The 20,801-nt window shown below is 40.6% G+C and overlaps 1 protein-coding gene across 3 annotated transcripts in view; it reads right to left on the bottom strand.

Moving 5' to 3' along the window:
* The window catches only part of PGGT1B (protein geranylgeranyltransferase type I subunit beta), a 30,261-nt gene that overhangs the window by 1,439 nt on the left and 8,021 nt on the right, over positions 1 to 20,801 (bottom strand). Inside the window, exons 3-10 of one of the 3 annotated variants that reach the window (XM_081930727.1) lie at positions 17,148 to 17,215; positions 13,972 to 14,123; positions 12,268 to 12,400; positions 6,069 to 6,114; positions 5,219 to 5,403; positions 4,858 to 4,966; positions 2,975 to 3,034; positions 2,316 to 2,420 (exon numbers count right to left, since the gene is read on the bottom strand). In XM_081930727.1, coding sequence (XP_081786853.1) covers positions 3,009 to 3,034; positions 4,858 to 4,966; positions 5,219 to 5,403; positions 6,069 to 6,114; positions 12,268 to 12,400; positions 13,972 to 14,123; positions 17,148 to 17,215 — 719 coding nt within the window. In that variant the 3' untranslated portion in view covers positions 2,316 to 2,420; positions 2,975 to 3,008. Of the gene's footprint in view, positions 1 to 2,315; positions 2,421 to 2,974; positions 3,035 to 4,857; positions 4,967 to 5,218; positions 5,404 to 6,068; positions 6,115 to 12,267; positions 12,401 to 13,971; positions 14,124 to 17,147; positions 17,216 to 20,801 lie in introns of those variants that run through there. The other 2 variants (XM_081930726.1, XM_081930725.1) reach the window with 2 other exon arrangements.

The raw sequence follows: 20,801 nt of genomic DNA, 5'->3' as shown, positions 1-20,801 counted from the left end.
ACATTACACCTGCTTTTCTATTAATCTTTGTCAGAATCCATACAATATTCCAGAAATGAGAAAAAGCCTGGTGAAGAGTTCAATCTTAATTTTTTAAGAGACAAATTTTATACTATAAATAGCAGAAGACTAGTGCTGGGCAATATATTTATATATCGTAGGGCTGCCATATGTCTGGATTATCCCAGACACTACCGGGATTTCAAAGGTGGAATTGATGTCTGGGGGGGATTTCAAAAGGCAAGTCAATCGAAAAATCACCTTTTTTGGGCATTTTTGTAAACAGCTCAACAATTCTGGGGGCTTCCTTAAAAAAGCTCAACTACTTTTGGGGTATCCTGGTTTTTACTTTTGGAAATATGACAACCCTACATATCGTCCAAAACCAATTTGAAGTCCATATCGTGATATCAGATTCATAATTTTTGACCTGGCACTATACTGCGAATTATGGTTGGTGGGTGTGGGTGTGTGGGTGTCCTGCAAAAATCACAATGTGGGAAAAAATGCGAAACCAGCCAATGCCTCTACATAGCTCCATCCTTATTCCAGACATTGTAATGTATCAGTTTATCACAATGTTTAGATGGTGATATATTGTGATGTTGAAAACCAGGTGTAGCCCGGCCCTACAGAACACCTAGAGGGTCCTAATACTACAGGACAGGTGCCTAATAATTTGCTTTAAAGTTCCCAACAACATTCCACATACCAGGTCATACAATCAAAAGACTAAAGTCATCACAAGTCTTCAAAGAGATATATGGCAATTCCAAAAGGCACATAAGGGGTGTGCAGCAGCTCAGTCTGTTTTGGAGCCGCTGTGTTGTTCCAGTTCTATTCATTATTACAGCCTAAACTTGATCTGTTAAATCTGAAGCTCTACACACATACCCTGACTATATTGCAGAATCTTAAAAAATAAAAAAGTGGTCCACAGCACGTCTATAAAAATTCAACCAAAAACCTAGCACAGTGCATGTCAGCTGCTACAACAGGTGGAAAAACAAGTGATTTGCCAAGACCCTCAGCAATTTCAAGCGATCCATGAGGAGAAAGGTTTGGGAACCACTGTCCTACAGTATTGTGCCTTGCTTAACCCACCCAGAAAAGTCTGCATTTTTTCACCATCTGCCTTCATTCCTGGAAGTACCGTCCATGAAAAAGAAGAAAGGGAGATTGTATTATGTTGTTTGATTCTTTGTTAGGAAAAAATCAGAAAATAAGGAAGCCACTCAAATAGTCTAACTTCATCATTAACGCCCTAACCTGAGCCAAAATTCAGAGAATGACCACCAGTGTGAAGAAACCTCTCTCTTCCAAATCATTGTGAACTGAAGCTCCTAGGAAATAATTCACTGTGATTAACAACTAGATCTGTCCATCAAAGTGAAAATCCCTTCCCCCGCTCCTTCCACAACACAGGTAACAAAGGTGGTTGCTGCTTTTTTAATTGCTGCATATTTGGTGAATGGAAAGGATCATTTAAATGGTGGTATCCAATGGACTCATTCCATTAGCACATGAATTTATGCTTGCCCCACCACACACCCTCCCCAAGCCCACTCCAAAGGATTGAGGGAACCTACAAAACAGAATTAGGGAGTACACAGTGGTGGTGGTGGTGGTGGGAGAAACATGTTGCAAATGTAAAGACTTCCTTAGCGTTAAACAGCATTCCACCCAAAACTTTACAAAACTGAATTTGTATGCGTGCTCAGAACCACACCTGAAGTGCTGATGCCAGCAACCAAATAATACTAAAAATGTGCAGCTCGTCAATCAAGTGAGACAGCGTGTTGGATCTGGAGACACAAAATCTACTCCTGCAACTGGGCATTCCTGGTTCCTCCACTACACTGTAGCCCCGGCAGTATGATGAGGCATGGGAGAATGGCTTCTACAAACAGAAGTTCCTTCCTGCTCATGAAAGACCACCTTTGAATCTGGGTAACTTCTAGATGTCAGACATTTTCCTAAGGATGATGGGTCATATCCCATGTCTGGAAACACTTCCAGAGAAGTATTAATAAGACAGAAAAAGCTATCCTGGTTTTTTTCTTTTCTAAAAATGCTCAAGCATTTTCTTTATATCAAGGCTGTGTGGGTGGGTGGGTGGGTGGGTGGGTGTAAAATTTTCAGCCCAAAGGCCACATCCCATCATGAACAACCTCACAAGGACCACAAGGGCAAAAGCTGGTTGTTGCAACAGATTTTTACTCTTTGATAGTAGACTACATTCCAGCCACATGAAAATCAAATGTTTCTACCTGTATCTCTCTCCATTCAGGTAAGCAAGAGACATCATCACAATTCTTAGGAAGCGGCAGAGCCTGGACAGAGAGGCCTGGAAGGCTGAACTTGTTCTCAAGGCCTGAGGTTCCCTACCCTACCTTACAGAAAGGAACAAGGGTGTCAACCTAGAGGCAAGAGAATAGAAATGGAAGCAGGAGAATTTGTCCTTTGATCTGTATCTTTCTAGACCAAAACCCTCATTTTTTTACTGCTTATGCTGTTTAGAACTTAAGACTTACAAAGTTTCAATACCTGGTTAGTCCTTAATTGTGGTGGTTCCTTCCTTCTCTCCCACAAGTCTCAAGCTGTTAAATGATGATGCTTAGTTAAACCAGCATTCTGAGCACAATTTCCAACTACTTCTATGGATAAAAGCAGTTTTAATGCCCCTCATTCAACTCAGCAAGACAATTTTAGAAGCTATCAGAACTTCAGCTGTTTAAGGAATGGCAGAGGCTTGAAACTGCTGAAAATTAGGCCCTCTGATCCAGAAGCCCAACCTCTTCAGCCATTCTCTGTAAGTGCATGGCACATAGTACAGAAGACTGGTCCAAATCATGACAGCAGGAAGCCCTAGCTCAAACAGAGAACTTCAGCAAGCTATTCCATTGCTCTAGGTCTAAAAACGAACTAGTTAAATGAGCTTATTGCTAGCTACAAGTGATAGATTCTATCCTACCTTCCTGTAGAATAGCAGACGTCTGGAAAAGATGCTAGCTGGGACTGTCAGAATGTCCTTCTAAAGCAGGAGATACCAACACAGAGGCATTAATACCACACTTCACAGGTTCCACGGCTGAGTTCTAGCATTTGAAAATACATTCCAGAGCTAAGCCCCAGCTCAAAATAAGCCCTAAAAGAAGTTTTCTTGCAAGGTTGCCAAAGCTCTGGGCAGACTATCATGAACTGCCTACAGCTGCATGTGGAAACAAGGGCATAACCTCCTGGTCCCAACCCCATACCAAACAGCACATGCTACAAGTCCCAACTATATAGGGCCCTCCATTTATGGTCTAGCACACAAAAGTTTCAATTGGTGATGTGCACCCTCCATATTTCAACGACACACGGAAGATGGGTTGAGAGTGGAGTTCCAAAGTGCTGCTCTACATGCTGCCTTCTGCACCTATACACGAATGCCTGCCTATCATTTCCACCTCTCCAACGGTAGAAAGGTCTAGAGGGCTTTGGGGGATGCAGCCCATGGCCTGCCCAGCTCTGGTGTAAATGAAGAACTCACACACAGGAAAGCTGTCATCCCAGGAGAATGGCCTCCAGCAATTTGCAGTGTCGTCTGGCCCCCGGCAATATTTTTAAATTTACAACTGTACACATCATTCCAAATTCAGCCATACTGTAAAAGCCATGTTGTGCTCACAGTTCTAACAACACTGAGAATGATTTAAATTTTTTCTCTGCTACCACCAGTTTGACACTTCAGTGACCCCAAGGTTTTCCTCATTAGCCACAGCAGTTCAGACCCCCATGCATATCTGATTAGGATTTTTTGCCGCAATTTGCATCATTTTACATTTTCTGAAACTGAACCTCGCTTAACCTCGCTTGCTATTTTACTGGCTTTTCACGCAATTTGGAGACACCTTATGGGGCTCTTCAGTATCAGCTTAGATTTTTATCATCCTGGATAATGTGAAGCCATCTTCAAACTTGGTCATCCAGGAGTAAGTTGTACAGCACCATTCTCCATACAGAGCCTTGTGTGGCTAAACGACTTACATCCCTTTATTGTAACAAATGTCCATTTACCTCTACCTTGTTCCTGTTTTACAACCCATTACCAACCTGTAACAGGAAGAGCATTAGTACTGTATTTATTTACAATACTTACATGCCACCCAAAAACACAACTTCTCTGGTTAGTTCCTATGACTGGTAAGTTTACTTAGGAGACTTTGGCAAGGTATTTTCTCAAAGGTTTTTTGGAAGTGCAGGTATACAATATATAGAGGATCAAACTTTGGTACACATTTGTTAACACTTTCAAAGACGAGATAAGCAGTATATATTCCTTCTGTGAAAAGTGATTTCCCCTCATCAATATCTATCTTCAGTAATGGTTCCAAAACAGATGTGATGCTAACGGGTTGTGTAACTTTTGTTGTCACAACAACAACAATGGATAGGAAAGAGATTCATTTCTTAAGACAATTATGCAAATGCGGACACCATACTCCTTTTCTTAATGTGCTACTTCAGCGCCACGATACAAACACTAATATCTACTTCCAATTTGCTTCACCTTTTGTTCTCATCTACTTTTTCGCTATGGATGTAGCGCACAATATTGTTTTCAACCAATCTACTGCTGGTTATGTAACCAAAACACCAGCTAGCACAATCTGTAAAGCCAAAATCATGGCTTAAGAAGTTCTTATAAATGATTTGCGTGAGTAAGAGCCTGTTAGTGTTCCGTATCACTACTCTCTTTTATACCATACCAAAAGTATTCATGTTTCATTTTCATGTTATAAGTATTTGGCTATGGTTTCTCTTCCTTCCCCCTCGCCCTCTCATGTAGGTGGGCAAAAAAAGTTCATTTACCTGGATGACTATCTGGCCATTTAGCAAATCCACCAACAAGGCGATCTTGGGTTGATAAAATGTAATTCCTGTTCTTTTCATAGTTTGTATACTGAAATATTTTCAGAAGCTGAAAGAAAGGTTTGTCGAGTTAACACACACATTATCAGTTTTAACATGCACCAGAAGTACAAATAGAGAACTGTAAAGTTTGTATACTCTTACTTTTTAAGAAGAAAAATGAATTTCTAGAATTAACTATAGGACATAAAATAGCACCTTTGATATTAAAGGTCAACCGAAATTAACTTATTAATGCAGAAGTTAAACAGTCAGAAGGCAGATTATGAATGACAGTGTCTTGCTTCAACTTTCAAGTTACCTTAAGAGTTGCTCCAACCCAAAATGAGTAGCAGGTATCCACAGGCTTGTTAGGTCGGCCATGATAACCATTCTGTTGCCGCATAATGCACCATCTCCTTATCCTGTCCAGCTGTTTCTCAGAGAATACCTCTTCAAGTTTACCCATTAGGCATAGGGATGCAATACCACAAAAAGTAGAACCACCTGAAAAACCAGAGTTTCCCAAACATAGTTTTCAGTCTTCCATGGAGCTACTGAGGAAGCTCAGTTTACATAAACTACTGTATCTAAAAGACAATTTTAAGTGATGCACTGTCATTCACCCTAGCAGAGAGAGCAGGCACTGAGTTAAGCACATGTAAAGCTGGACAAACAATTTTCAAACAAAACGACTGGTAAGCCACTCAACCATGTTACTGTTTTGTTAACCAGTTGTCATCCCACTTATACCACGGTATGCGCAGATGTAACACAAGAATGAAGGGATTAGACTATGCTATCATAGGCTCCCACATACGCACATTTCCCCCCAAGTCTGGGCTCACTTAAAAACTTCTGCAAAGAGAAATGAACATGCCGAGAAGCTTCCTTTTTGCGCTTGGTTTCACTGAGAGTTACTGACAAAAATTGGGTATCGTGAATCTTGTGTTGAGACCTCCTTGTTGAAGTAATGACCTTATTGCTTATTTATCACTTTCACAAGGAGGACTCTCAGCACAAGATTCATGATATCCAAATTTTGTCAATAACCTGCAATGAAGCCAAGCTCAAAAATAAAGTTTCTCAATGCATGCAGTTCTTCCTTGCAGAAGTGTTCTATCTCATTACCACTGTACTAAAGTGATCCTTAAGAAAACAAATACTCTTACCATGAGATTCAAGTCCGGCTCCTTGGGCAAGCCCATTGTCATAAGACTGAAAAGGCAAAAGGCAGGCAAATGTAAACATTCATGCAGACATTTGAATGTACACTTCATTTTAGTAAAACTACATGGCCTTGGCCAAAAGTTATTTCTAGTCTCCCACGGCTTAGGAGATGACTTTTCAAAGACACTGGACTAACTTCAAAGTTATAACCAAATGTATACAGCTAGACAGTGCTCAAATTCATTAATAATATTAATATTATTATTATTATTATTATTATTATTATTAATAATAATAATAATAATAATAGGTGGTGGTGGTGTTCTGCCACTCTATACAGGAGCCCAGATAATGCCATTATGAAAAGACAATAAATTCATTGACAAGCAGTTGTGACTTCAGGGTTGGGGGAAGAATGCAGGCAGCAAACAATGTCTACCCTTTCCTAAAAACTAATCAGCTGACTCAAAATAATCTGCTACTTGTAGACACCAGATGCCCAGCTAATCAGGTGTGTCATAAACAATGAGAATGAAACATCACACCAAGTATAAAATAATTAGCTTGAAGGTAGGTAGAGGACCTAGTTTACTCCAGCACCAAACTCGTGATACTTAAAAAAACACAGAACACTGACCTAAGGTTTATCTGGATGCTGAGACTGACTGTTGTCATCTTGCTTGTAGGATAACTGGGAACTTTGCCCTTTTAAAGGAGGAACTGCAATCCTCCGCCCTTCCAATAATTATTGCACTCATATGTTTGACTGACACAAGACAGGAAATGTGAAAAGCCAAACAAACAGCAGCCTTTGCTGTTTGCACAGAATATATATTTTTAGCCTAATTACAGATTCCAAATTTTATTACTGAATGTGTAAAGAAGTTTACTCTATGCTCAAACTATAGCTATGCAAAACTAAAGCACAGCCCTTTAGGATGCCGAGAAATTCTAGAGCAGACTAGAAAGTTGTTTTCAAAACAGTTCCTGGTCATTGGACACATTACCTTTGGTACCGAAGTATTCACTGAGCCAACTTTGACAGTGCTAAAGCTTGTGTATCCCAATACTAAACAAACCAGTAAATCCAAGGAAAAAAAACAGAATACATGAGGGTCAAGGGGCCCTTAGAATGGCATGGGCTGTGGTACAGAAATACAAAAAGAATCTAAGTCTATGAAAATACTGACTTGAAATTATATTTGACTTGCCAAAGGTGTTGCTACCTAACCAAATTATATTCAGCAGCATTCAAATTTGCACTGCAATGATAAAAACATATAAGCTTGAACGAGCCTTATTTTTTTGCAAATGACAACATAGGAGATGTTGAAACAAAAACTACATCTTTGAATAATAGCACCCTTCTAACAATGGCATCTGTTTTGCCTGTGATAAAGGGGACATTATCAGTACAAGCCAGAACTGTACATAAACCAACAGTTCACTACAATGAAATACATGGGCACCTCAGAAACATAGATACGGTGTTGAAAAGAAATACAGGTGAAACCCGGAAAATTAGAATATCATGGAAAAGTTCATTTATTTCAGTAATTCAACTTAAAAGGCGAAACTAATATATGAGATAGACTCATGACATGCAAAGCAAGATATGTCAAGCCTTTGTTATAACTGTGATGATCATGGCGTACAGCTGATGAAAACCCCAAATTAACAATCTCAGAAAATTAGATTATTAAATGAAATCAGCAAAACAAGGACTGCAAATAGAGCAATATTGGACCTCTGAGAAGTAGAAGCATGCATATGTACTCAGTACTTGGTTTGGGCCCCTTTTGCATCAATTACTGCCTCAGTGCGGTGTGGCATGGATGCTATCAGCCTGTGGCACTGCTGAGGTGTTATGGAAGACCAGGATGCTTCAATAGCAGCCTTTAGCTCTTCTGCATTGCTCGGTTTCATGTCTCTCATCTGTCTCTTGGCAATGCCCCATAGATTCTCTATGGGGTTCAGGTCAGGCGAGTTTGCTGGCCAATCAAGCACAGTAATCCCATGGGCACTGAACTAGGTTTTGGTACTTTTGGCAGTGTGGCAGGTGCCAAAGTCCTGCTGGAAAATGAAGTGAGCATCCCCATAAAGCTCGTCTGCAGAAGGAAGCATGAAGTGCTCCAGAATCTCCGGGTAGACGGCTGTGTTGACCCTGGACTTAATGAAGCACAGTGGACCAACACCAGCTGACGACATGGCTCCCCAAATCTCTTTTCTGATAAGAGCAGTTTTTGCGTCTTATTTGGAAACCAAGGACCCAGAGTCTGGAGGAAGAATGGGGAGGCACACAATGCCAGATGCTTGAAGTCCAGGGTGAAGTTTCCACAGTCTGTGTTGATTTGGGGAGCCTATCTCATATATTCACCTTTTATATATGAGTTTCACCTTTTAAGCTGAACTACTGAAATAAATGAACTTTTCCACGATATTCTAATTTTCCGAGTTTCACCTGTATTTCCATTTTCCATTCTCCATATTACCCTTTCTGAGAAAAATTCAGGTTGCAAGGTAAGTTGCTATTTTGAATATTAGTGCTGCAAAAATATTCTAGACCAGTTGGGTACTCAAGAGTACACAGTACCAGCAACTCTTTTGTTGTTGTGAAAAAGTGCAACACACATACTGTTACAACTTCATGGTGAGTACCAGCACCTATTTTTCTATAAGAAGAAAAAGCACTGTTCTAGATTAATCTAGCTTAAGAATAATTGTGTTTGTTAATTCCTAAATATAATACTTTTGCTTCTAGGAGACTCATGTCCGCTATGAAGAAACTCCACTAATGTATTCTGGTGCTGGCAATTTTGAGAGATCTCAAGCACAAAGATAACAAATACCATATTTTTCTATGTATATGACACCTATTTTTTTAAACGCAAACTCAAGAAATCAATATTTTAAATTAGGGTTGCCAAAACCACGAATGACACTGTAACTTACAAGCAGATGGAAAGGTAAAGGTAAAGGACCCCTGGACGGTTAAGTCCAGTCAAAGGTGACTATGGGGTTGCGGCGCTCATCTTGCTTTCAGGCTGTGAGAGCTGGCATTTCTCCACAGACAGATTTTTGCGTCGCGTAGCCAGCATGACTAAACTGCTACTGGCGCAACAGAACACCGTGACAGAAACCAGAGCGCATGGAAACACCATTTACCTTCCCACCACAGTGGTACCTACTTATCTACTTGCACTGGTGTGCTTTCAAACTGCTAGGTTGACAGGAGCTGGGACAGAAGTGTGGGACACCCTGTCGTGGGAATCCGAACTGCCGATATTCCGACTGGCAAGCCCAAGATGCCCAATGGTTTAGACTACCATCCATGTATAAGATGGCCCCCAATTTTTTACTAAAAAATAATAATAGCAAAAAACATTGTCCTATACACGGGGAAATGTGGTATATTCACACTGCTCTTAACTGACCACAAAGCAAAAGTCATCACTGTCTTCAGAGAATGCTAGTATAACAGAAATCTAAAAAGGGGTAGACTATAATCAGAGCATTCACCTCTATCCTCCAACCTATTAAGCTGGAAAAGAAATGGAACACTACAGGGTAGGGTAGGACAAAGTGCTTGCATGCAAAGTAGGGATGAGGCATTTTCTGGAGTGCTTAACCTTTCTTAATTACTTTTATAAAACTCTCCAAATGATCCCCCCCCCATTTCCTAGGACCTACATGTGGGAGCCCCATGCCCTTTTCTTGGTGGTGAACAGAAGGAGTGAATTTTTGTCCCAGGTGAGAAATAGGGATGGAGTAAGTCTGATATTGCTGTGCAGTAAATGTCTCCCAGTTTGATGTTTCTTGGCATCAACTGGTAGAATACAGCAGTAGCAACAACAACAACAACAACAACGGGACTGCAGAGTGCAGGTTGCAGAAGAAAAGCAGCAGGCTCTCTGCAAAAGCCTCACTGCCTTTGCTTTATATGTCACAAGCAAAGGCAGGGCCCCAAATTCCTACGTTTGCTGCCAAATGCCTAGTTCTGCTTGTACACAAAAAAATTCTGCTATGCTCTATGAAAAGATTCACATAGCCACTGGTGGAGGAACAGGGGGAGGGGGGAGCGCACTGCTCCCGGGAAGGGGGGCCCCCATTGCGGCCACCCCCAGACACGCGCCACACCCCCACCACCACACTGGGCGGCGTGCCACGCCCCTGAGACACATGCCACACCCCTGGCTGCTCTCCGTCCCCGGTGCTGGAGAATGCAGCTTCGCAACTGCACATAGCACATTTGTAATCACCTTCCCCTTTATATGTCTCTCTCAGAAATATAGCATTCACTGTTTTCCTTATTCTACCAATAGTATTTTTGACCTTTCAAGCAGCTCAGGATGCATTCTTCAAGTTTCAGCTTTTAAAAGTCAACTTTACCACAATCGCCTCCCAGGACACAGCTTACCTAATGGCAATCTACACATTCATTCCTGTACAGCGGTTGAGAGCTGACGGCTTACGGCTTTGGCAGAATTTGAACTAAAGAGGGAAAACATAGAAGGACTATCTGTTTGACGTGCTTTTCAAGAGCAGTATTCTGGAGCACACTTGAGCATTCAAGTGTATAATCAAGTGTACTTGAAGTCTAGTGTCTCACTACAAGTGTTAACTATGCAAGAGCTACTGGCTTTCTGCACATCAGATCAAGACTAAAAATACAGCATGCCAGATTCTTGGCATTGTGCAGGATTGATGGTGCAGTGCAGGATTCTCTTTTTATGAAATAACTGGTGGAAAAACTGCAGCCTATTGGTTACTGCGCACCTCTAGAAGCCCATAGAGACAGTGCCTAGGAAGTGTCAGTCTGCCATGCTAATGATGGTCTGCTGGTGCAGATTCCAAACTTGTAGTGCAAGTTTAACTCATTTATAGTATCAGCTAAAAGAGAACTGGAAACTCAGGGCCTGGGTTGTTAATCTGTAACCCATGTACTCTGACAGATAATAGGCAATAGCTCATGCTGTTCACAACACAATCCTGTATTTCTATACTTACAAAAGGCAACATTTAAATTATTTGAACTTAAACTAGATTTATACCTTAAGTAAAGCTGTGCCCAACTAGCCACAGCAATTATATTTTCACCATGCTACGGGGCAGGATTCCAGCGTTGCAATCACACTAGTATGGAAAACGTTAACGTAAAATATGAACTGGTAGCTTTTCAGTTTTTGAAAGGTCTATATGCCAATAACATCATAAAGGTAAAGGGTAAAGAGACCCCTTACCATTAGGTCCAGTCATGGCCGACTCTGGGGCTGCGGCGCTCATCTCGCTTTATTGGCCGAGGGAGCCGGCGTACAGCTTCCGGGTCATGTGGCCAGCATGACTAAGCCGCTTCTGGCGAACCAGAGCAGCGCATGGAAACGCCGTTTACCTTCCCGCCGGTACCTATTTATCTACTTGCACTTTGACGTGCTTTCAAACTGCTAGGTTGGCAGGAGCAGGGACTGAGCAACAGGCGCTCACCCCATCGCAGGGATTCGAACTGCCAACCTTCTGATCGGCAAGTCCTAGGCTCTGTGGTTTAACCCACAGCACCACCCGTGTACCAATAACATCATAAAAAGCAGCAATATAAGAATTTTGAATGTTGAAATCCTATGGCTATGTACCATATTTCTAAGTAAACGTACACAAGATTGTAATGTTGGAGCCTTACAGTGCAACCGTATGCAAGCATATTTAGGAATAAGTCCCACTAAGTTCAGACTTACTCACAGCTAAGTTCACAAAGGATTGCAGTCTGAATTGCCCAGAAGGGCTAATACTATCCATGAATGAATGCACAGAATACTTAATATTTCTTGTACACAATCAGAATAGGCAACAATTTATATCAAAGTGGAGGCTATTTAGCAGTCATGAAATCCATCATTATTTCTAGTAAGAAGAAAAACTAAGTAGCGTATATCACTGTAGCATCATAAAAATTCATGTTTTAGAAGTCCTTTGTGTCCTAAATCATTAAGCATTAATCCTAATGTTGTCTCTCTCACGCTGCTCATTACAAAGGCAAATCTATGCATTAATGCTATAATATTCTGCATTAAATATGTTTGGATGCAGGAAAACTGGCAAAGAAGCTGCTTTATTGCTTTAGTTCCTCAATCAACACAGGAATACAAAATGTATGCATATGAAATGTTGAGAAAAGATTCTCTGAATAGAGGAAGTTGAAAAACTCACCATGCTCCTCCTGATATAGTCAATGGCTTTCTTCGTATCCATCCCTGACCAGTTGTTAAGCATGTAGCATATACAAGCAGCACAGTACACAAATCTCATGTCATTTTCACTTCCTTCCAGGACTGCACAAAAACTAAAACATATAGAAGTTATGCAACAGTTACTGCTCTGTTCAACTGAATCTCAATCTGGGTTTGTTTGGGGGGTTTTAGAACAAAACATAATTTACTTCAAACTGTCAGTTTCTATGGGAAAATGATCTCATTACCTGCTGAAAGCAGAACCCTGTCAGGTGATTACAAGACCTCTTTCAGTCATTTACTACAAAGCCAGCATACACACACTAGCTAGTGAAAGTACCATTTTGACCAGCCAGCATACCCACCACTCACCTGAGTAGCAGGGACTAAACTGAATTATTCTGTGCCATGTCCCATTAGCAAGGCCTTCTGCTTCCTAGAGCAAGGGTTATAAAACTTTCTTCCCCCAAGGTTGTTGAAAATTATGGAGGTCCGCCCGCCAGTCACAAAATGGTGACAGATAGAGGCAGGGTTTGGCATAATCAGCAGGAATTCTGCATTTGTAATTCCAGCTTTTCATGAAAGCTCATGATTTCTACACCCCCTCCCCACAAATATTAAGACAACCAGATGGCATCTGCTTTCTAGAACTTATGGAAACTAGCATATTGCTGAGCTACTAAATGGAGAAGAATTAAAACAAGCAAGATCAAATTATGGTTGTTGCTGCTTTGGTTGCAGCCATACCCAAGATTCAGGAGTCACTTTTTCCATCTATTTAAGTCTGCAGTCTATGAAAGGAGCCAGTCTCAGCAATGGAGGGAGGAAAGCTCAGTTTGAAAGGCAAGCCAAAGAGATCAAAGTCATGTCTGTGGGTACACTGGAACAAGGAAAAGGGCTCTAGACCAGACTGGAACAGCAGTAAAAACATTTGAGCGTCCATGAGGGTCTATTAAGAGGTTCTGGAGACCAGCAGGAATTACCATATACACTCGAGTATAAGCCATTTTTTTCATCACATTTTTTATGCTCAAAAAGCCCCCCTCGGCTTATACTTGAGTGAGGGTCCTTTCAGGCTGCTCCTTCCTCCTCCTCTGCCTTTGCCATTCTGTGGTAAAATTAGGTGCCTCGGCTTATATTTGGGTCGGCTTGTACTCGAGTACCGGTATATACAGTACACCTTTAATGAGTTGCTGTGATAGGAGAACCGAGGACATTCAGCAAACTATATAGCACAGTACTCTTCCCTACCTAAATCTGCAAAAGTCTCTTGACCTCCTGACTTCTATAATGCTGTTTTTGGTAGCCTAGAGCCCTTTGACCAGTTGCCGGCAATATAGGGAACAGACAACAAGTCACTGGCGTTTAAAGACTAGGCTCTGAAACCCCCAGGGAAAGAACACCATTAAATGCAAGAATGCAGGCTTCGTATCTGTGCTATGTGAAATGAAGAAGGGGACATCTCTGCTTGCTAGAATACCCCAGTCTGAGTTTGCTTTCCCTGGCAAGAAGAGACCTCAAAGTATGTAAGCTTCCTCTTGCTTACTGTGCTCAAGTCCTCACTTTCCTCACGCTGGATTCAGTCTCGCCAGTTCCTCCTTTACAGTACTGTGCATTATGTATTTGGATCCAGTTTTCCCTTTCTAAAAATATTTAACACCTGGCAACACAGAATTCACTGTACCTCCCGTCATCCAGCTGGAGAGCTCTTAGTCCTGCCAAGCAGGCTTCTTTATTTACTCGGCTCAAGTCGTCGCCAAGAATAACTAAGCAGGAAAGGCCAGTGTAAGTCATTGCTATGTGCCCGCTATCATAGGGATGAGCAATTCCGGGACCCTGAAACACAAGAAAATGCAATTATAATTATTATTAGAGTTTATAGTTCTCAACGGATAACAAAATAAGCATTTGTTTTAGCAGAAAACGTTTTCCTGAAGTGTCTTTGGGCAGGAGCATTGTTCTAGGCCAGTGTTTCCCAACCTTGGGTACCCAGCTGTTTCCGGACTACAATTCCCATCATCCCTGACCAATGGTATTGCTAGCTAGGGGTGATGGGAGTTGTAGTCCAAAACCAGCTGGAGACCCAAGGTTGGGAAACACTGTTCTAGGCACATTTTGTGACAGGGAACTTCATTGGCACAATCAGTCTCTGCGCTCTGGGCACAGTACTGAGCCTAAAATTTCAGATTTAAACTGCAGAGTGGAAGGAAAGGAGGACCTTTCTCTGCCTCCTCCCTTCTAGCTACTCTCTGAAGAAGACCCTCTTAAGAATATTAGAGGGGAGGGCAGGGGAAGGACTAGACCATGTGAAAAATCATTTTTAGCTTTGTATTCCTGTTATTTAAAAAAAGCGCACCTGGACATTCTGTTGTTGCGCCCATAACCTAGGTTTATGGTGCCATTTAACTCCTCGCTTTCATATCTCAGTTTCTAACACTGGGTAGGAGAAACATGCAGGAGAATTGCCTGAATGGCTATATATAAATGCCCACCTCTGCATGACCCACACATAGCAGCAGCTATGCAAATAGCAGGAAGTGTGACAGTTATTTTAAGACCAGGGTACATTTCCAGCACCAGAAGAATTTTGCACAGATTTCTATGAACTGATGGCGGCTTCCAGTGTGCCAGTTTAGTCCTGTATTGCAGATCTCAACTACTGTACTAGGATAGATGACCAAACTAGACTTTCCTTTGCAAATATTCATGAAACGTTCAGTCTAGAAAGACAAACAGCTTGAGAAATAAATAAAATATTTTAACAAGCAGGTCCTGCAGAAAGGCAGCACTTCACAATACCTTTCAGTATTTTCTGGGATTTAGATTAGAGATCCCAGGTTACAAAATTCTGGCACCATGTAAAAGGATACAATGAGTTATCACCACACATCTAATATCACTTTCAATAAATTTAGAAATATGATCACACCATATAAATAGTGACAACCTAAAAAATAATCACAGTTTATGGGAATTTCAGGGTTGCCATGTGTCCTCTTTTTCCAGGACATGTCCTTTTTTTCAGGAGGTAAATTTTGAGACGAATTGCATTTATTTGCTTTGAATGGCCATCATTGTATCCTCTTTTTTGCTCCTCAAAATATGGCAACCCTATTTTAAAAAGAGGCAACTCAAGCCCAGGTGGCTTACATTCTAGGGATGTGCATTCTCCCTCATTTCCATGAAAACTTATGGAAATATGGATATAATGTAAGTCTGATGTGTTATGCAGCATTTAGAAAGTCTTGTCATTTTTAAAGAAGGACTTCACACCTCTCACAACTGTAAAGAAAAGCCCACACGTGTTGGTTTGCCTGCCCATCATGCTAAGTCTATCTTAAGGGCATCTATTTTTGTGCCTTCCTCACAAGAACCACACTGATGCTGTCCTGATAACAGCAAGACAGAAATGTTAGGAATGGAATTTCTGTCCATGCAGCCAGCCTGCTAGCACACTGACACTGCAGACTTATTTGACTCCTCTGAACTTGCATTCCGTGTATTTGATTGGTGTTCCCTTTCTAACCCACTTTCAATCCTCAGGCTGTTCATACTTCAAGGACCCCACTTCTCGCGCCTGCCACAAACTACATGAGACAACCACGTTATAAAAGTGAAGGTTTCCTATGAAGAATATCCTCATTTAGAATAAAACATTCAAATGTGTGTTCAGGCAATGCTGCAGTAATCTGAGGATTTGCTGCATTTTCCCGTGTATAACACCCCCCCATGTATAAGACGCCCCCCTCTTTTTGGGGACTCAAAATTGAGAAAATGGGGGGAGATTGCCCACAGTTATTAAGCTTTTTTGGGGGGTTGCACAGTCTTGGAGGGGGGAGTTTTGCCGGAAATCACTTACCCGCAACAGCCAATTGCACACACATCGACAAAGCCACTAATTGTCTCCACACTCACCAAAAGCAAGCACCAAAACAGCCAATAGCTGACACCCCCCAATTTTTAGCATCATTTTAAAAAAAAATAACCTTGTCTTATACATGGAAAACTACGGTAAGTCATGCATTGACACCTTTTTAATGTATGTGTCCAGGCTATGGAATGACGGAAAGAGAGTGAGCAAGATTCACATCTGATAAAGACCCGAAGGAGTTGCAAATGGCCATGATTTGTGCAAAGTTAAAAGCAAGATAAACCTGAATAAAATCTGAACTACTTTTAAAATCACTGATTTTTACGTGTTCTGTGGGCACATCTTGAAAGACCCGTGGTTCCAAAATAAAGAACTGAACTGAACACATACTCCAGCAAGCTGCTGAGCAGATGCTGTTCGTTTTAACAGAACTCAAGTAGGTTATGAGCAGAGGTTGCACAGCTTCACTGCTTAGTTGATTCTATGAAAAGTGAACAGAGTACCCTATGTTCACATCAACCTGAAATTCTTGGGTCACAAAGGTTCACAGAACAACCAAACCATTACATTATCAAGTCGCAGGCTTCCACACATCCTACCTGCCCACTTACATTCAATGTAGTTACTTTAGTAACTTACGGTGCAATCCTAACTTCACTTATCTGGGAGCAGGCCTCATTCAATTCAAGGTGACTTGCTTCTGAGTAGTCAATTTCCCTATTTCTATTCTTATTGGTTTTAAAAGCATAAAGCACTTTAAAAAGTTGTGCATCCATTTCTAGCTTTCATTAAAATATGGCTTCAATAATAAGAGCACTGTTCTGCCTCACAGAAATGTTTTCAATTTACGAGCATAATTTACAAAAATAGAGTGCTATTTTTACTTTTAAAAATGCTCACCTCAGAGCCTTATTTCATGATCATGTAAATATTTGTTAAAAGGCTGCAAAGGAAAGCACTGTAATTTTTTTCATGTAGTATTCACTAACCTTGGACGGATTGAATGGCATTCCCAGATACGAAGAACCACGGAATCCACAGCGATGCATGTTTGACCCTTTGTGGGAAACAAAACAACCCTAGTTTAAACTTTGTGCTTCATTTTCAAATTACTAGCTATTTGTTTTAAACAATTCTACTGAAATTTAAAGTCTTTCTCTGGCTCATGATTAATGCCAAATCATATTCCCTAGCTCAGACTGCTATCCTGCAAACTTAACTTGGAGTAACTTCTATTGAACTCTGTGAACCCACTTACTTTTGAGTAAAGGCGCTGGCAACTGTTCTGTCCCCAAAGGCCACATGCAGCTCTGCATTTACAACCATTTTTCACAGAAGGCCAATGGGAGTGGTTAGTTTTTCCACCCTGCCACATACTCATCATTTTCTGAGTTCTACAAACACTCCATCCTACGTAGTTGATGTAGAAATGGTCAGCCAGCCATTTTCAGTCTATCCCCTCCTCAGACTGACCTTCCAGGAAAATATAGCTGCTGTTCTGGGATCTAGCCTAACACGCTTGCAGAGATAAGAGCTGTAATAAGCAACAGCTAAATAAAAACAAGCTGTATTTTACAAATTGTTAGGAGTCATTCTGCAAAGAAACAGAAAATATTACTGTAACTTTAAGAACTGTTTCTGTGAGTGTGAGTTCTGGGCTGATTAGATACAGTTAGTGATGAGTACAAAAGGAGGAGAAGTTGCAGTTTGAATTTGTATGCAAAAGAGAACACCCACATGCTTTGTGATTGTAAGTTTGTAAATAAAACTATTGCTTGAGGATTTTACACCTGTCTCATGGTTCTGTCGTCTGCTGCCAGGAAGATAACAGCTCCAACACAAATGTCATACAACTATATAAACTTTGAGCCAAAGTAAGGCACATAGAATCATACAAAAACAAATTTATTACAGCAATTATATTAAAGAGTTCATGTACCAATTGTTTTATGTATATTCTCTGTCTAAAAACTGAAAGAAAAAGAAAATTCATGCAAAAGTAACAGTCAGATCCCCCAAGAGGGGTCTCCAAGGATCACAAGCATACAAAGCATTCATCCTGCACAAAGAAGTCTTGTTTAAAGAGGGGTTTTTTTTCCATCTGAGATATACTAAATAATGAAGGTCCTCCTACATATTATTAATTTTTAATGTCACTCCAGTATTTATGGTGGGTTGTATCCAATGCATCCTTCCATTGATTTAGTGGAGGCTAACAAAAGTGGGAAGGGGGCAAAGCAGGGACTGCAGTGCCTGTAGACAGTCAGGTTGTGTATCCATAGCAGTGACCAGAGGAGGAATGAGTACAGAGAGAAGAAAACACCATGGGGCATCTGCAGCAGCACAACTGGATGCCTTCATCTGCCCCAACTGCAACAAAACATCTCTGCCCCCAAAGCCACAGTAAATGTATAATGGCATAAGTTAAACCCATGAAATGTCCTCCACAAAGGCAAATATTTATAGAGAATTTACAGATGATTTTTCTCTTCTTTTTAACCTGACATGCCAAAATGCCATGAAATACAGGGGGCTGTGACATTTCCCAGCAAAGCTAAACCTATATGTGAAAAGAATGCAGCTGTGAATTGATAACCTGGGATTGTAAGTGACTCAATTTTATTTTGAGTACTGAAATTAATGGGCCCAACTTAGTCATTACAGTGGATCTCCTCTGTGTAAAACTTGGTCGATTGCCACCCTTGGTTTTGCTCTTGTATTTCAATTCAGAAAATACACTAAATTAGTGTACAGAAGAAGCTTCAGAACATGGTTCTAGCTATTAACTGGCAGGTTTTCATTTCAGTGCCTGTCTTCGTTGTGTTTTGCAGAAAGCTGCTGTGAAAGAAGAGCCAAATCTATTTTCAGCTCAAAGAGCTTTTCTTGAATCTTTCACTAACATCTCATTACCCATCCCAAGAGAATACTGATCATAGTCAAGAGTTTGTTTTGGTTTTTTAAATACCTTCATTAGCTTTGTTACTTTTAAGTTTCCTTTTGCAAGATGACCTAAAGGTCCCATAAGCCTTCAATTCTTAAGTCAAGCACTCCAGAAATTAACAACCATGGAGAACGCCACACAGAATTGGAGATTAACAGACAAACCATGATCACTATTCATTGAGTAGGAGTTAATCCAACAGTTTCAAAACAACAAGAGCAGCTGTTCTGAATCAATTATTATAGATGAGGTCTTATGGTAATTAGTCAAGAAGACTGTCTAAGGCTAATATTGAAGCTCCAAAATTTAAAAACAGGTTTTGGGAGATGTTAAGAAAATAAGTATTTTAGCTTCAGTGGGGATGTTTAATGTGAGTGCATATCTATTAATATGTCAATACTATTGATATGTGCCACATAAAACTACATGTTTGAAAACCATGTTACTGAATTTTTAAGTATGGGGGAGGACAGTTTCATAATCATTTAATATTTTTAATCAGCTACAGTTAAAGATTAAATGTTAAGAAAAGTCAGAGGCATCACAACTGGCTATATCCTTTACTTACTATGGCAAAAAATCAACAAGCTGTTGTCAGCAAGTAAGAGTCTCTTGCAGCATCTTAAAAGTCTAGGAAACCTATTAAAGTATAAACTTCTGCTGTAATAAATTTGATAAGTCTTACAGGTGTCACAAAACTTTAACTGTAGCTTGCCCCTTGTTTTTACTGCAACAGACTAGCACAGCTTCCCCTCTGGAAGCTGTCACAGGAAGGATTTAGCACTTCAATTATGGAATGGCACCATCTAGTGGTTGTTCTGCATATAAATGGTACTACTACTGAAAACAATTGAAGCTTTAACAAAAAAGATGTAACACACTCCAATGAGTTATCCTAATCATTACTCTTAAGGAAACAAAACCAGAGCCTTGTGGCGCCTTAAAGAGAAAAAATATGTTTGTTAAGCTGTTGCAAGCCTCATTTTTGTGTGTGCTATTAACAGACACACAATCCCTCTGGAATTATTCAGCTGAAATCAGAGGTAGTGGGAGGAAGTCTTATTTTGTAGAGAATATATCCCCACCACCACACAACTAACAAACATGTATGCAGTAAGTTCAAAAACAAAACAAGATTATCATGGACCTCATAACTCTTAAGCTTTTGCAGTATAATACTGCTCCATTTGCAACACGTGTCAATATTGATCCCATTTTAGCCATAAATCTGATTGGTGAAACTGCCAATAATCTGAAGAGAGTCTTTTTAGACTTCTGCTTTTTTCAGTATTGGCTCATAAAAAGTACAAAGAAGTCAGAACAGTATCAAAACTAATTTGAAACACTTGTGGAACAGTCTTCTCCTACCATGCTCTCCAAAACCCAAGTCACAGCATCAAATGAAAGCAGTACAAGACTTTTAAATATTTCACTTGGCTTAAGAACGTTAAGAGCAGCATTCCTGGATCAGACCAAAGACCCATTCAGTCCAACATTCTGTTCCCACAGTGGCCAAACAGATGCCTAAGGGAAACCCGCAGGCAGGACAAGAGCAACTCGTGATCCCCAGAAACTTGCATTCAGAGATATGCTGAAAACAGTAAATTGCCATCATGATTAGTAACTAGATAGCCTTATCTTGCATGTGTTGGCTTTTGGTCATTAGAGATAGAGTGGCACGAGGATCCTGATTTTATATGTA

This window comes from Podarcis melisellensis (genome assembly GCF_964234715.1).
Source record: "Podarcis melisellensis genome assembly, chromosome: 11".
Classification (NCBI taxonomy): Eukaryota; Metazoa; Chordata; class Lepidosauria; order Squamata; family Lacertidae; genus Podarcis; species Podarcis melisellensis.
The sequence above is the reverse complement of the archived record's forward strand: the minus strand, read 5'-3'. Positions and strand labels throughout refer to the sequence as shown.